General features: G+C 55.5%; 1 protein-coding gene across 1 annotated transcript in view; it reads right to left on the reverse strand.

The window, feature by feature from the left end:
- Positions 1 to 14: 14 nt before the first annotated feature.
- The window catches only part of PARP1 (poly(ADP-ribose) polymerase 1), a gene marked incomplete at its 3' end in the record, with an annotated part of 31,459 nt that continues 17,914 nt past the window's right edge, over positions 15 to 13,559 (reverse strand). The window contains exons 7-16 of the mRNA XM_023748070.1: positions 13,399 to 13,556; positions 11,085 to 11,280; positions 8,983 to 9,111; positions 6,630 to 6,713; positions 5,206 to 5,328; positions 4,589 to 4,717; positions 3,224 to 3,322; positions 2,235 to 2,387; positions 893 to 1,020; positions 15 to 302 (exon numbers count right to left, since the gene is read on the reverse strand). Of these exons, the coding sequence (XP_023603838.1) occupies positions 15 to 302; positions 893 to 1,020; positions 2,235 to 2,387; positions 3,224 to 3,322; positions 4,589 to 4,717; positions 5,206 to 5,328; positions 6,630 to 6,713; positions 8,983 to 9,111; positions 11,085 to 11,280; positions 13,399 to 13,556 (1,487 nt within the window). The remainder of the gene's footprint in view (positions 303 to 892; positions 1,021 to 2,234; positions 2,388 to 3,223; positions 3,323 to 4,588; positions 4,718 to 5,205; positions 5,329 to 6,629; positions 6,714 to 8,982; positions 9,112 to 11,084; positions 11,281 to 13,398; positions 13,557 to 13,559) is intronic.

Raw genomic sequence — 13,559 nt, forward strand, 5'->3', positions numbered from 1 at the left:
TGCGCAGGGGCCACCCGGCCCCGAGGGGCCCTCGGCGCTGCGAGCGAGGAGTCGGGCTAAATCGCAGCAGCAGTGGCTGCCGGTGCTCACAGACCCCCGGGCAGCTCTGACACCAGGGCAGCCGCAGCGAGGGAAGCTTCTGAAATGAGCCTCCAGCTGTGTCACAGCCGAGCCAGGAATGTGGCTTCCGGGGGAGCGTCCAGGGGGCGGGGCCAGAGCCTCCGCTTTGGCAACACTCACCTTTGACACTGTGCTTGCCCTTGGGCAGCTTGCTGACGTGCAAAGCGTGCTTCAGCTCGTACCTGTTCGAGAGATCGAGAGGGGACAGTCTCAGAGGGCCTCCGGGGCCCGGCTCTGACTCACAGACGAGGTCGAGGGAGGGAGGGAGATGAGCCCCGAGAACCGAGCCCATGCACGGCCGGGCGCTCCCTCCACTCCGGCTGCAGACACTAAGGCTCTTCTGCACGGCTCGTGCCAGCAATCAGCTCTGAGGCCACGTGCACAGGACGGTCCTGCACAGAATGGTGGCTGCCACGCGGGGGGTTGTTCTGTCCCCCATCCCTGGGCCCAGGTGTTCTCTGTGGGTCTTAGAAGCGGGACCGACGCACTTTAGTCCAAGCTGGTCTCTAAACAGCAGTGGGAGGGGCCACGGGCGACCCTCCTTTGTGTAGCAACCTCTCTGCCTCCCAGCTCCCGCCTCGGGCTTGGAGGCCTTCCTCCCCCTCCCCCGTTCACTTCCCATCACAGGTCTCTGCCACCCCCCCCCCCGCCCCCGGGTCCTATAATTGTGGAGGGGAATGTCCAGGGTCACCTCCCCGCCAGGGGACCTTGCTTCCTGGAGCCCACCCTCCCTCCCCACCAAGGCCACCAGCCCCCACGCCAGGCAACTCACATGTTCCCCAGGGCAACCTCTCCCAGGAGGACCAAGCCCACCGGGTCTCCCTGGGACGTGTGGCAGTAGTTGGCGCTCTTGGAGACCATGTCGGCGAAGTAGATCCCTTTGCCGAACATGTAGCCCGTCTGCAAGGGGGAAGGGACAGCGGAGAGGCTTCAGCGGGCAGTTAGCCAGCAGCACCACCCGGTACCGGTGCCAGCGAGCCGAGCCGAGTGCTGCAGCACCACCCGGTACTGGTGCCAGCGAGCCAGGCCGAGTGCTGCAGCACCACCCGGTACCTGTGCCAGGGAGCCAGGCCGAGTGCTGCAGCGCCACTTCCCACTCTCTCCACGCCCCTCGCAGGGCGCTGAGCCCGAGCTCCCGACGGCCTGCTCCAACCCGGGTCTGCCAGGCACCGAGCGGCCTCAACAAGTGCTTCATCTCTCTGGACCCACGTCCTCCTCCCCTGAACAGAGGAAAGACCCGCCTGGGGCTGCTGCGAGCCGAGCATTACGTGAGTCAATAGATGCTCCACTAGAACCTGGCACATGTGGACACCCACTAACGCTGCCTAGTATTCTCATTCCCTCTTGTAAGTGAAACGTGAGGTTCAAAAAGGTTAGGTCACCTGCCCAAGTCACGTGCGGTGGCTCAGCACTAAGGAGTCCTTAACCCGCTTCCCCCACTTCTTACAACCCTGAAACCAGAGGCTCGGAGGACCCCCGCTGAGCCCTGTCCAGCAGCCCTTCCGCCATCAACAGGTGACATGACCACCCTGTGGCTGGGCAGGGCTTTCCTCGTGATCACCGCAGCCCCGAGGGAGACAGGGAGCTCCATGGAGGTCCCCCAGCTGGGAGGGGTGCAGGCAGGTGGGAGCTCGGCTTGGCTCTCGGCCAAAGTCTGTTCTCTGCATGTCAACACCCCAATCAGCACTCACAGCAGGGCCTGGACGCTTCACGCACGTGCAGCCACACCACCCACAGAGTTTGGGTCAGGAGAGCGAGGGCGAAGGTCCTACTCAGGGGCTGTGCTAAGGGTCTGGAGAGGGAGGCCTGGCAACAGCCACTTGTCAGCCACAGCCAAGCCCAAACCTACATCTTTACACCAGGCCCTACTTACTGGGCATCCGAGCCCAAACCTACATCTTTACACCAGGCCCCTACTCACTGGGCATCCGAGCCCAAACCTACATCTTTACACCAGGCCCCTACTCACTGGGCATCCGAGCCCAAACCTACATCTTTACACCAGACCCTACTCACTGGGCATGTGCATGGCTCACCCAAGTCCCTGTTAACGCTCTATGGGGCCAGCGGCAGAGACAGGTCCTGCCCACCCCACCTCCAGGCCAGGAACGTACCACAGGCGCTTCAGGCGGGGCGATCCGGAGACCCTGGGACAGAATCCCAGCGAAATTGGTGGTTCTAGACCCGTGCCACAGCAACCTCCGGTTATGCAGCTGCTTGAAGGGCTTGTAGCGCTGGTTTTCCCCTTCACGCTCGATCTTAAAGATCTGGTTGGGGCATTCAGTAAAGGAGAGAGGTGACAGAAACCACGTTACTCTGGTTAACCCAGGGACCTGACTCGATACAGGAGAGCTGAGCCAGGAAACCTAACAGATCTTAAAGTAAGTAAGGCGTTTCAATCATTGGGAGAGAGCAGCCTGGCTAGTCAATGTCCCATCTAGCAGAGACTAGCTACGAAACGAGTAATAGGTGTAGGACAGTGGTCGGCAAACTGCGGCTCACGCGCCACATGCGGCTCTTTGGCCCCTTGAGTGTGGCCACTAAGTTTCAATCGCACTGTACGTGCGCGCCCACACGTGGTATTTTGTGGAAGAGCCACACTCAAGGGGCCGCAGTTTGCCGACCACTGGTGTAGAAGATATACAACTAAGGCACTTCATTAAAAAAAAACCCTCACCCGAGGATATTTTTCCCGTGGATTTTTAGACAGAGTGGAAGGGAGGAGGGGGAGGAAGGGAGGAAGAAAAGAGAGAGCCACATCGATTGGTTGCCTCCCACAGGTGCCCCGACTGAGGCTGGGACTGAACCTGCAACTGACTGGGAATCGAACCAAGACCCTTCAGTCTGCGGGCTGACGCTCTAACCACTGAGCCAAACCGGCCAGGGCAAAGCACTTCATTTTGAATCTCTGATAATATTTCCTGATTCTAAAATCAGGTTTTAGAAGAAACCCACCCCCAAACCAGGAGACTACTCATTTTTCAGCTCAACAAATACATGGAATTTCCCCTGGTTATTTCAAGCAAAGTTAACTGCTTGTTTCTACCCAGGCCCAGGCTGGAAGAAGGAGCAGGAAGAGCCGGCAGAGGGCGGAGAGCCTTACCTCGAGGACTTTCAGGTCATAGGCATTGTGTGTGGTTGCGTGAGTGTTCTTAACATATTTCCTGATGATCTTGGCTTCCTCGGAATCTTTGTCCACCACCTGGGAGAAGGGCATCTTGGTATCAGAGCACACACAGGTGGGAAGAGCAGCACAGGCTCAGGTGATGCACAGATCACATGACCATGGCCTTCATGAAGCCCAGATGGGACTGAGCCCAGGTCCCAGGCCCCACAGCTGGGGGGGGGGGGTCCCAGGCCAGTGGCCCCACTTCCTTGGATGTGCCTTCTTTGGGCTACGAGGAAACCAGAGACCTGGGGCTCGGTCAAGAGCCTTTAGAACAGGGAGCCAGCTCCCAGGTCCAGTCCAGTCCATGGAGGTAAGACATGTGGGCCAGGAGGGGGCGCCCCAAAGACAAGACTTGCAATCCAAGCGGCAAGGATGCTGTCAGCCCTGTGGCACTGGAGGGCGGGGCTCTGGACTCCTCAGGGCCATGCACACCATGGCTCAGGGCACCCGCCCACCACCTACCTGTCACCGAGTTAAGAGAATCCGTGCTAAACGAGAGCGTTATGAGACATGCTGTGTCCCATATTTAGTTCGTACCCAGTGTTCAGAAAAGTAGGAATTCTGCTCTTCCTCCCAGCCTCTTAGCACAGCAGCCCCTCACACAGAACCAACCCAGAGCATCCACCGCGAAGGGGCCCCTAGGGCAACACACATGACATTCGATGCTTCCCTGCTCGGACCCACAGTCCTATGCTTTGTCCCAAGCAAGGAGCAAGGGCTCTCTTTAGTGACGCAGACCCGCCCTCCCAGGCTCGGCAGACTCTGGGAACGCGGACCCTGTCATTCTGCAGGGAGGGACACGGGGCCGAGTGGAGGCACCAGGGCGAGCTAGGAGCTGAGGCTGACACTCCCCTCAGGTCAGCCCCAGTGCAGAAGCCAAGGACGCCGGGCGTCATGTGGGGACATGGCCAGGTGCTGTCTTACTGCGGCTGCCATCAGGCACTTCCGCTTCTGAAACGGACACAGTAACTGATCTCCTAGGGCTCCGGCCACAAAAGTCTCCAAAACAGACCCCCCTCGAGATAAGGAACGACCGTACTGTAAGGCCCTCGGACCCAGTCTCTACAGCAAACTGAGGCCTGGGTGTGGACGCCTGCCTTGCAACCCAGGTGCTCAGCTGTCGGGGAAACGGCCTGCGGCTCTCCAAGGACAGCACCTGGGACGCGACAGCCAGGCCGGGGTTCGGGCCCAGCCCCTGTGCTGGGAAGCTCTCCAGGAGACCCGGGCACACGTGGAGGTCTGGGGACCACGCACTTGGGTGAGCGCGGAGGATACTTCAGAAAGGGCGGGCCCTGTTACCTTAATGTCGGTTTTGAGCTTCTCATAGTTGACATCGATGGGGTCCTTGCTGCTGTCATCAGACCCTCCCCTGAGCAAGCTGTAGGCCACCTCGATGTCCAGCAGGTTGTCCAGCATTTCCACCTTGGCCTGCAGGGACAAAGCAAATCCCTGAGGGAGAAGGACTCGCCCACTTTTGGAACAGAAAACCGCATGCAGAGAACAGCTTGAACGGACAGTGAAGGGGGGACTCCCAGCTGACCGGGCGGCCTGTTGTTTGTCGGGTGCACACCATGGAGGGCTCCTTGGAAAGCAAGGAGGGCCCCTGTGGTGGGGAGGCGGAAGCCGTGAGGCTGCGGGAAGGTTCGTCTCTTCTCTCGCACACACTGGTGACAGGTGGCACGCACACTGGCTGCCTTGCGAGGCAGGGAGGCTCTCCCACTCCCGGCTCTGTCCCCAGACTGATGAGGGGGAGCACTACATCTGCTCTGCCCGTGGTGTCCCCACACTGTGGGCAGAACCCCACTTCACAATGACGACATGTAAGTGGCCTTCCCAGAGCTGGCCCTGCCCGGAGGGACCACGAGGTGGAGAGGGAGTCTCGGAGCAGCACCACAGCCCAGCAGACCCAGCGCTACCTGCACACTGTCTGCGTTGCTCAGGAGCGGCGGCTTCTTCATCCCGAAGTCGTGGGGGATCAAGGTGTAGAAGCGATTGGAGAGATCCAGGATCTGGGAGTCGCTGCTGCCCTGGGACAAGGCCTTGGGGGAGGGACAGAGGAACACAGGCTGAGGCAGCCAGCGAGGCCCCGCGCGGGCTGGGCTCCTCCTCCAGAAGGTGGTGGGCGGCGGGTCCGAGGGGTCCTGGTGAGCGCACAGCCTTCCTGCTGGTGTCACAGCCCTGCAGCGCGGGACCTCCAGCCTCAAACCCCGAGGCTCAGCACAGTCAGCCTTCCGTAAGGCTTCATTTGTACCGGAGCCGTGGAGTTACAGATCCGAGGCATGGTGGGAACTGTGGTAGCTAAGTGGTGGGCTCATGGGAATTGCTGTAAAATTCTTTCAACCTTTAGTATGCTTTGAAAACTTTTCATAACAAAATAAAAGGGAAAAATCCCTTTGCTATAAAATTCAGTCTGGCCTCCTCCATCCACTGAACGTCACCTTTAAGACTGGGATTTACTTTCAGGAGGTCCCGGTGGCCCGGCACAGAGGGCCGCGTTCCCCTTTCTGCCACAGCGACAATTAGTGCCCCGGATGCAAAAGGTGTTCAACAAGGAGCTGGAGGAGCTGGACACGGGGTACGCATACTTGGCCGACACCTAGGTGGACCAAGGATGGCAGGGGGGCAGCAAGCTGGCATCCTGCAGGCGTGAGGCCGCAGTCTGCTTCTCACAGGGACATCGGCGTCTCTAAGTCGTAAACCTTCGGTCTGCGGCCGTGTGCCTGCTCTGTGCAGTGGGCAGGGACACTGTCCCAGCTGGTGGGACACTGCTCAAGACCAGCTCTATGGGATTTAACTGCCACGTGTCAGGGCCTCTACCCCAGCTCCAGCCAGAAAGCATTTCCCCGGCCCCACTGCCGCTTCCTGTGTGCTTTTCTTCTCTCACAAGCCAAGCCAAGCCTGCCCCCCACCTCCACCCCACCCCCCCATAAATGGAACCCCCAGAGCACTCACTGCTTGAAGGCTCTGTGGAGGGGGGGAGGGGATATTAATGAAAGTAAGACATTACCTAGCTTTCTACTTGATAACCTCCTAGTAACTACAAAAGAAATTCAGCCTAATTCTCAAGTATTTTATGAAGCAGGACCAAATTCCTCATCGAGTTTACAGGAAGTTTACCACCTGTCTCATCGCTGGAAACACTGCTAATTCATTGGTTCTGTGATCTTTCGCAGCAGCACTTGTAAAACTGAAAAAAATCTCCATCATCACGAACTGTTGCCAGCACATCCATTGACCTTGAGTAAACGTACCGTGCACCCCGAGACCAGCGGCTGGCCGGGGGGCTGGCCCAGGAGAGCCACTGGCAGCTGGGACAGAGCCGGGCTGGCCCCTCGCTTACCTGCTGGACCTCACTGAGGATCGAGTACGCGGCCTGGATCTGCCTTTTGCTCAGCTTCCCCAAGGGCATCTTCTGAAGGTCGATCTGAGGAGACAGGGGATCCCCCTTGAAAGGCAGGCTCCGTGCAGCATGGTGCCGGGCGAGGTGGCCGCACGAGGGGACGGGTCACCTTCCCAGGCCTCCTGGGCCCTGACAGACACACCCAGAGCTGCCCCATCTTCCTGCGAGATGCAGGCACCCAACTCCGCAGACTTTGCAGTCCGACCCCCACTCAGGGGCCGAGAGTCTATGAGAAGATTCTCGCTACTCATGTGTGTCAGGGAGAAGCCAGCCAGGCCCCCCTGTGTTAGAGGTGAAAGAGCCACGCACTTCGGGAAGACGCAGCGCATTCCCAGCTAATTCCCGCAAGGACGAGGTGAGCCACGGCAGTTCCCGGGAGGAAAACGACTATAAAGTGACTGTTAAAGAGCGGCTCCTGAACATACGCATTTACAGCAAGTCGCCAGCGTCTCTCCACATCAGCCACAACGGGTCAAACATCCATTCGCGTTGACGATACTGCTACTGCGCACACCACCCGGGACCACCACCAGGAGAGGGAGAAGCTGACGTGGACAACAGCAGACCTGCAGCCAGAAGGCCTGGTCCCCAGCTACCAGCTGTGCACCCACTGCTTAGCCTTGGGCCCCTGCCTGTAAACAGGGCCCCACATCCACCGAGAGTGACCTGCCTGGACTGCTCACCGGCCCCCACACATCTGTGCGCAGGGGACCCGTCTGTATCCTCAGACACTGTCTCTGGGCTATTCCCAATGGATCCTCTGTTCCGGGGCCCAGAACCCACCTCACCCATCTCTGCATCCCCGGCACCTGCAGTACCTGCAGTGCCCGGGACGGAGGTGGCGCCAACAAGCACCGAGACATGGAACCACTGTGGGGAGTAAATGAAATAAGCCATGGACGTGCTCAGAGTTCACCAGGCGCCAGCGGGGCCAGCAGGGCCAGCAGGGCCGGCATCTAATAGCTACCAGCCGCGGTGCGCACACGTGCTGCTGCACCCGAGGTGCTGCCGATCCCGAGGCGCCTGGCTGTGGGGACAGTTAAGTAGTTGGAGCGAACTCTGGGGAAGAAGGTGGATAATCTGCTTTGAACCAAGGAGATGTGATAAAAGCCGATCTTTAGTATGAAGTACAAAGTGGTTCTGAAAGCAATTCTAAAGGAGGAACTCAGAAGACGTGCTGACCCAGGGCAGCGTAACCGGAGCCGAGAGCAGGCTCCCCAAGCGGTGCATTTCAATGTTTATTTTAAAAAGACCGGTCTCTCTAATCTGCACCCTCAACACACACACAGGCCCCAGGAACAAGAGGCGGAGTCAGCTCCACACGCCCCCATGCCCGGCAAGCAGACTCGAGGCACAGCCCTGCGACAGGCGGGGCAGCGGCTCCAGCAGCTCAGCTTTGGGAGGAACTGCGAGTGGGAGATGCCTGGGGCCCAGGAGCCACCCCTGCAGCACAGGGAGGCTTCCGGGCATAGCATCCTCTGTCCCCTGGCACCACTCTGCTCTGGGCTCAGAATTCACGTCCTTGCAGGGAGCACCAGCTGCCCCTCCTGGGCATAAAGCTCCCAGGGTTACCGAGTTCACTATCCACCTGGTTACCCGACACCACGGGGAACCTGCCAGGCAAGAGGCGGCACCCTCCTCTCCACCTCTCACAGGCTGCCTGTAGCCTGTTCCAGGCAGGGCCCAGCCCTTCTCCTCCTGCAAAACTAGTTGCTCGTCTGAGTGAAAAACAGCATCATGGTGTCATGCCACAGGAAGATACACACTTAGGTCTGACAGTAGGTGAGGATTTCTGTAAATCACAGAAAAACCAGAGTACAGGAAGCTGGGAAAGACATGTGGGACAGTCCACCCGGGACAGAGAGAGCGGCTCAACCCTCCCCCCATCCCACCCCCTCACTCAGCCTGGGCCCAACCTCTTCCTAAAACAGCTGGAATGAATTTCATCTGCGAGCAAGTGTCAGAAGCTCCCTGCACTTTTGTCAACAGTGATCACAGCAGCTCTTCTACTGGAGTGGGCTGCGCCCTGGACTGCCTGCTTGTTGGGCCACAGAGAAGATGCTACAGACGCTACCATGGCAACAAGGAGGAGCAAAGTGCAGGGGGACCAGGAACCCAGGGGACACTCTCCAACACACCTCTGCAGGCACCCAGGCCTCAGTACACCTCATCCAACTCAGGCTCAAGAACAGGCAAAGATGCCGAATCCAGTAAGAGCTACTGAGCGCATCACCAGCTCAGCACTCCACTGCCCCCAGCAAAGGCTCACAGAGAGGACACTCAGTGCACGCACCTCATACTCCACCATGGCTTTCTTCATACTTTCCACATCGAAGATCATCTTGATGAGGTTCTGCACCGGCTTGGGGAGCTTGGACTTGGTTCCAGGGTTCACTGTCAGTTTCTTCACCGCCTCTTCATCCTTTGGGGGAACAGGTATGTTACGGAGGAGAAGACAATCAGTAAGAGACCCTGTTAAACAACCAAATGGTGGTGGTGTTTGGGCTGCAGGCCGAGTACCCAGGACGATGCCACCAGCAAAAGGGCTAGGCATCCATCCACAGGCCTGGGCGGCAGCTACCAGGAAGAGTGTGAGTCTGCAGAGGGATCGGACACTTCCAGGGCACCCCCAAGTTCTCTGGACTGCCCCATATTCGTACCCAGCTGGCACTGCAGCCTCACACTCCCCTCACCCCCTCCTGCGCACTGTCTCCTGCCCTCGGGCTGCTGGTGTCCTGCATGGGAATCTGTTCAGTGCTCACTCGTGCCCAAGCCAGAAGAGCGTGGCAGCCAGGAGGGCAAACCCTGGATCGAGGGACCCGTGGGCAGATTCGCCCCCACTTCTCCTGCTCCGCCTCATCCCAGGGCCAACTGCGTGAGTGACTAAGTCTGTACAGCCTAAGTCTGTACAGCCTTCTCCGTCCCAACGCCTCAAGCCAGGCAGCCTGACAGTGTTTAGTGCAGCCACCTTAGCCACCCGCACCCCAAACCCCACCCCTCCTGATAAAGTAAGCATGAGGCTCGGCCCCACTGCCTGACCACCCAGCTAAGCCAAGACCACACTGTAATGGAAATGTCTTAACTTTTCTTACTTTTGAACCACATGAGGGCAGGGCCTATGCTGTCCATCAGAGTCCTTAGAACCTAAGTGTTTACATGTGCTTCAGGGAAGGGAACTGGCATGGGGACCGGCTGGGCTGAACCCAGATGCAGACAGAAACCTGTGCCGTGCTGTGCTCACGGCTGTTGTGGATGTACTTTTTTTGGGGGGGATGTACTCTTAACATGGAAACACCCAGCTTCTGGTTCTAACCTCACCGAGGAACAAACTGTTAACATGTCAAAAAGCCTTATTTAAATGCACACACTCTGGCCCTAGCTGGTTTGGCTCAGTGGACAGTGTCGGCCTGTGGACTTAAGAGTCCCAGGTTCGATTCTAGTCAAGGGCGCATGACCAGTTGCGGGCCAATCCCCAGTAGGGGGCATGCAGGAGGCAGCTGATCAGTGATTTTGTCATCACTGATGTTTCTCTCTCTCTCTCCCCCTCACCCTTCCTTGTTGAAATCAATAAAAAAATATTAAAAAATAAATGAATAAATGGGCATACTCTGCAATTCAGGAACTCCACCTCTATGGTAATAATCAGAGGTATGGGTACTTATGTTTATCAGCACTGCTATATCAAATACCTGCAACTAATCTAAATCCCTATCGGGGGAGGCACATTATATTGTTTGGTAAATTATGAATTATGGCCACCCACAGGATGGAATTCTATACAGCCTGAAGAAATGACTCTCTAGAGCAGTTTAATACAGTAGTCACTAGTTTTGAAATGCGGCCAGTCTAAGCTGAGATGTACAGTAAGGGTTAAAAATACACCAGATTTCAAAGGAAAAACCAGCAAAACCTCTCCACCTCACACTTCACGGTGCGGACCCCATCCATGAAGGGCACTGGATTTTATTGAATACTTTTTCCTGGCCTACTATGACGATCATGTAGCTTTTAGCCTCTATTCTATTCACGTTATATTACACTGATTTTCGTATGGTGAACCAACCTTGCATTCTTCGGATAAATTCCTTCTGTGCTGCTAGACTGCTAGCATTTTGTTGAGGGTTTTGCACCTAGACTCACAGTGATACTGGTCATCAGTTTTCCTGTGATGTCTCCATCTGGCTTTGGTATCGGGGTGACACTGGCCTCATAATGAGTTGGGAATGTCCTTCCCATTCTGTTCTTTGGAAGAGTTTGTGAAGGACTTGGATTAATTCTTTACACATTTGGTAGCATTCACCAGTGATGCCACCTGATTCGTGGAATGTTTTTAAAAGCGTATGGTAACCCTTCCCTTTACAAAGACTGGATGGCGTGAGAGTATTACGTGATCACCTGGCCATAGTCGATCTCTAGGGGGTAGAACTTTTTGGGATACTTGGTGAAGTTTTCGGAGTGCCAGGCATTCCCGGTTTTCTCTTCATATAATTTCATAAAGTGCTCAACGGCATCCTCCTTGGACGGCATCTGCTCCAGCTTGTTACTGCCAATCACGGTGCCCACGCGGCCCCAGGACCTGAATATCCAGTACCTACGAGGGCAGCAAGGGTGGGAGAGGAGCAGCGATTACAAATCTGTGGGTCAGCTGGTCACACTGCTGGAGGAGGTTCCCTCCCCGGACAGTCCACTTGGGTGAGAAAGAACTCAAACACCCTAAAATGACGAGTGACAGCGGAACGAAGGGAACTGACATTACAATAAAGAACAGTTATTTTACTTTTACTGAAATGACGGTTATAGCAAGTTTAAAGTAAATAAAAAAAATGGCCTTTCAAATTGCCTATAAAAAGAGCCCAAAGAAATGCAGCAAGTGTCATTTAGAAGTCACGTGTTTAGAGATGCAGCCACTAACAACACACTCTAAAGACAATACGGAACTTGGTTCAGCTCAGACGCTGAGGCGATGAAATGCGAGGCGTGGGGCAGTGGCATAGAGGGTTAGCCACCGTCAGACCCAGGCTACCATCTGCTTCCACCTCGGTTTAGGGCACACATCATGGTACCCTCTAGCTCCCGTGTTGCCTAGCTTTGGCTAAGTTAATTTTTCTTAGTGGAAGTAATGGATAAGTTAAGTTTTACATCACTGTAAGTATAAATATATTAGGAACCCAAATATAAAACTTGTATGCATTTTACGGTAAAGCCAGAGTTCAAAGGCTCGGCCAGTGTGGCTCAGTGGTTGAGTGTCAACCTATGAACCAGGAGATCACGGTTCCATTCCCGGTCAGGGCACATGCCTGGATTGCAGGCTCCAGTGTGGGGCATGTAGGAGGCAGTTGATCAATGATTCTCTCTCATCATTGATGTTTCTATCTCTCTCTCCCTCTCCCTTCGTCTCTGAAATCAATAAAAATATATTTTTAAAAAAGGAAGAAAATTTGGGGCTTCCTGTTTTCCTGGGCTGTTGCCCAAAAGCATATAAATGTATTCTATTAGGTTCTTTCGCCTGGAAATGTGTGGAAGATACCACACTGACCTACCCTGAGAAACATTTTCTCACCCTAAGAACCCACACAACCCTTTCACTCTACAGCCCAGTAAGTCCAGGCCCCCAGGAAACGCACACATCCACAATCACCATTAGAATTTCTGGTTGGTGGTGGGGAATGTTATTCTCATTGCCTGTCATTTAACAGACCATGACTATTTCTACAAAAAGCCTATTCTCCTCCTCCTGCGGTACAATATACATCTAGCTTTTCGAAGGTGTATTTCTACAAGAAACCATTTTTGACTTTCAAATCTCTGACCAGAGTAAGTAATGAACTGAATGACAGTTGAGGTATATTTCTTTAGAAATGTTCAGTAGCCAACCAAATACTTTGTATTCTTTATGGTCACCTCTGACGTTCACGTTTTAAATGAAAGGTCGGTGAAAGGTGAAGAGGTGGGAGGAACTAAGCTTACACACAGAGGCTAGCAGGGTTTAGCGGCGCTGGCTTTTCCTTTCCTGGGCTCCCCTCCACGGGGTTGCCTTCCCACCAGGAAACCTTTGCATCTCCTGGAGTTACAGTGAGTAAATGGTTTCCATGAGCGAAAACAGTTTAACACATGAAAGTAATTTTAAAAGTATTTTCACCGTTAGAACTCAATGAGTTCCTTCCACGCAACGTTCCACCCACACACAGCCCCACTCCACGCTGGCTGTAACAGGGAGATCGACCAGTGGGATCGACCAGTGGTGTGGACGCAGAAGCAGCCCAGCCCCTCAGCACCCAGAACTGGCCCTCGCCTCGTTCTATCAGGTTTAACAAATAACAGCAAGAAAGGCCAATGTAAACATCTTTAGTAACTAGAGTTTGAAGTAAAATTTACAAGTTCAGTTCTTGCCGAACTTTACTTGCTGCAGAAGTTTAGAAACATGAGTGAGGGTATGAGAAACTAGAATCTTCAAGGGCATGTAAGAAAGGAGTTGGGAGATTATGTGACACCCCCTAAGATGGCCCGCCTGGACCCAGGAGAGCCAGGCTGTCAGGGCAGGGCGTCCTTCCTCTCTCACCGGAAGCCTCACTACGCCCCATGCTCTTTGTGAGGGGACAGAAGGCCCAGGCACTGAGAACACGCAGAGTCCTGAGGCTGACGGCACAGCAGAGCGGGCCCACCCTCTGCTGGAGCACAGCTCCCCGAACACCCCGCCCCCAGAACACACCTGCTTCCTTTGTCATCTTCCAGGAGCTGCAGCTTGTAATAGGAGTTGGTTCCTTTAACAATGTCCACCAGGCCCAGTGTGGCGCTGAAGACCTTCCCGCCTTTCTCCAGGACGTGGCCAGAGCGTTCCAGACCTGTCACGGAGGCAGGGCCCCTTAGCTC

Source organism: Myotis lucifugus, unplaced genomic scaffold (assembly GCF_000147115.1).
Source record: "Myotis lucifugus unplaced genomic scaffold, Myoluc2.0 scaffold_1115, whole genome shotgun sequence".
Classification (NCBI taxonomy): Eukaryota; Metazoa; Chordata; class Mammalia; order Chiroptera; family Vespertilionidae; genus Myotis; species Myotis lucifugus.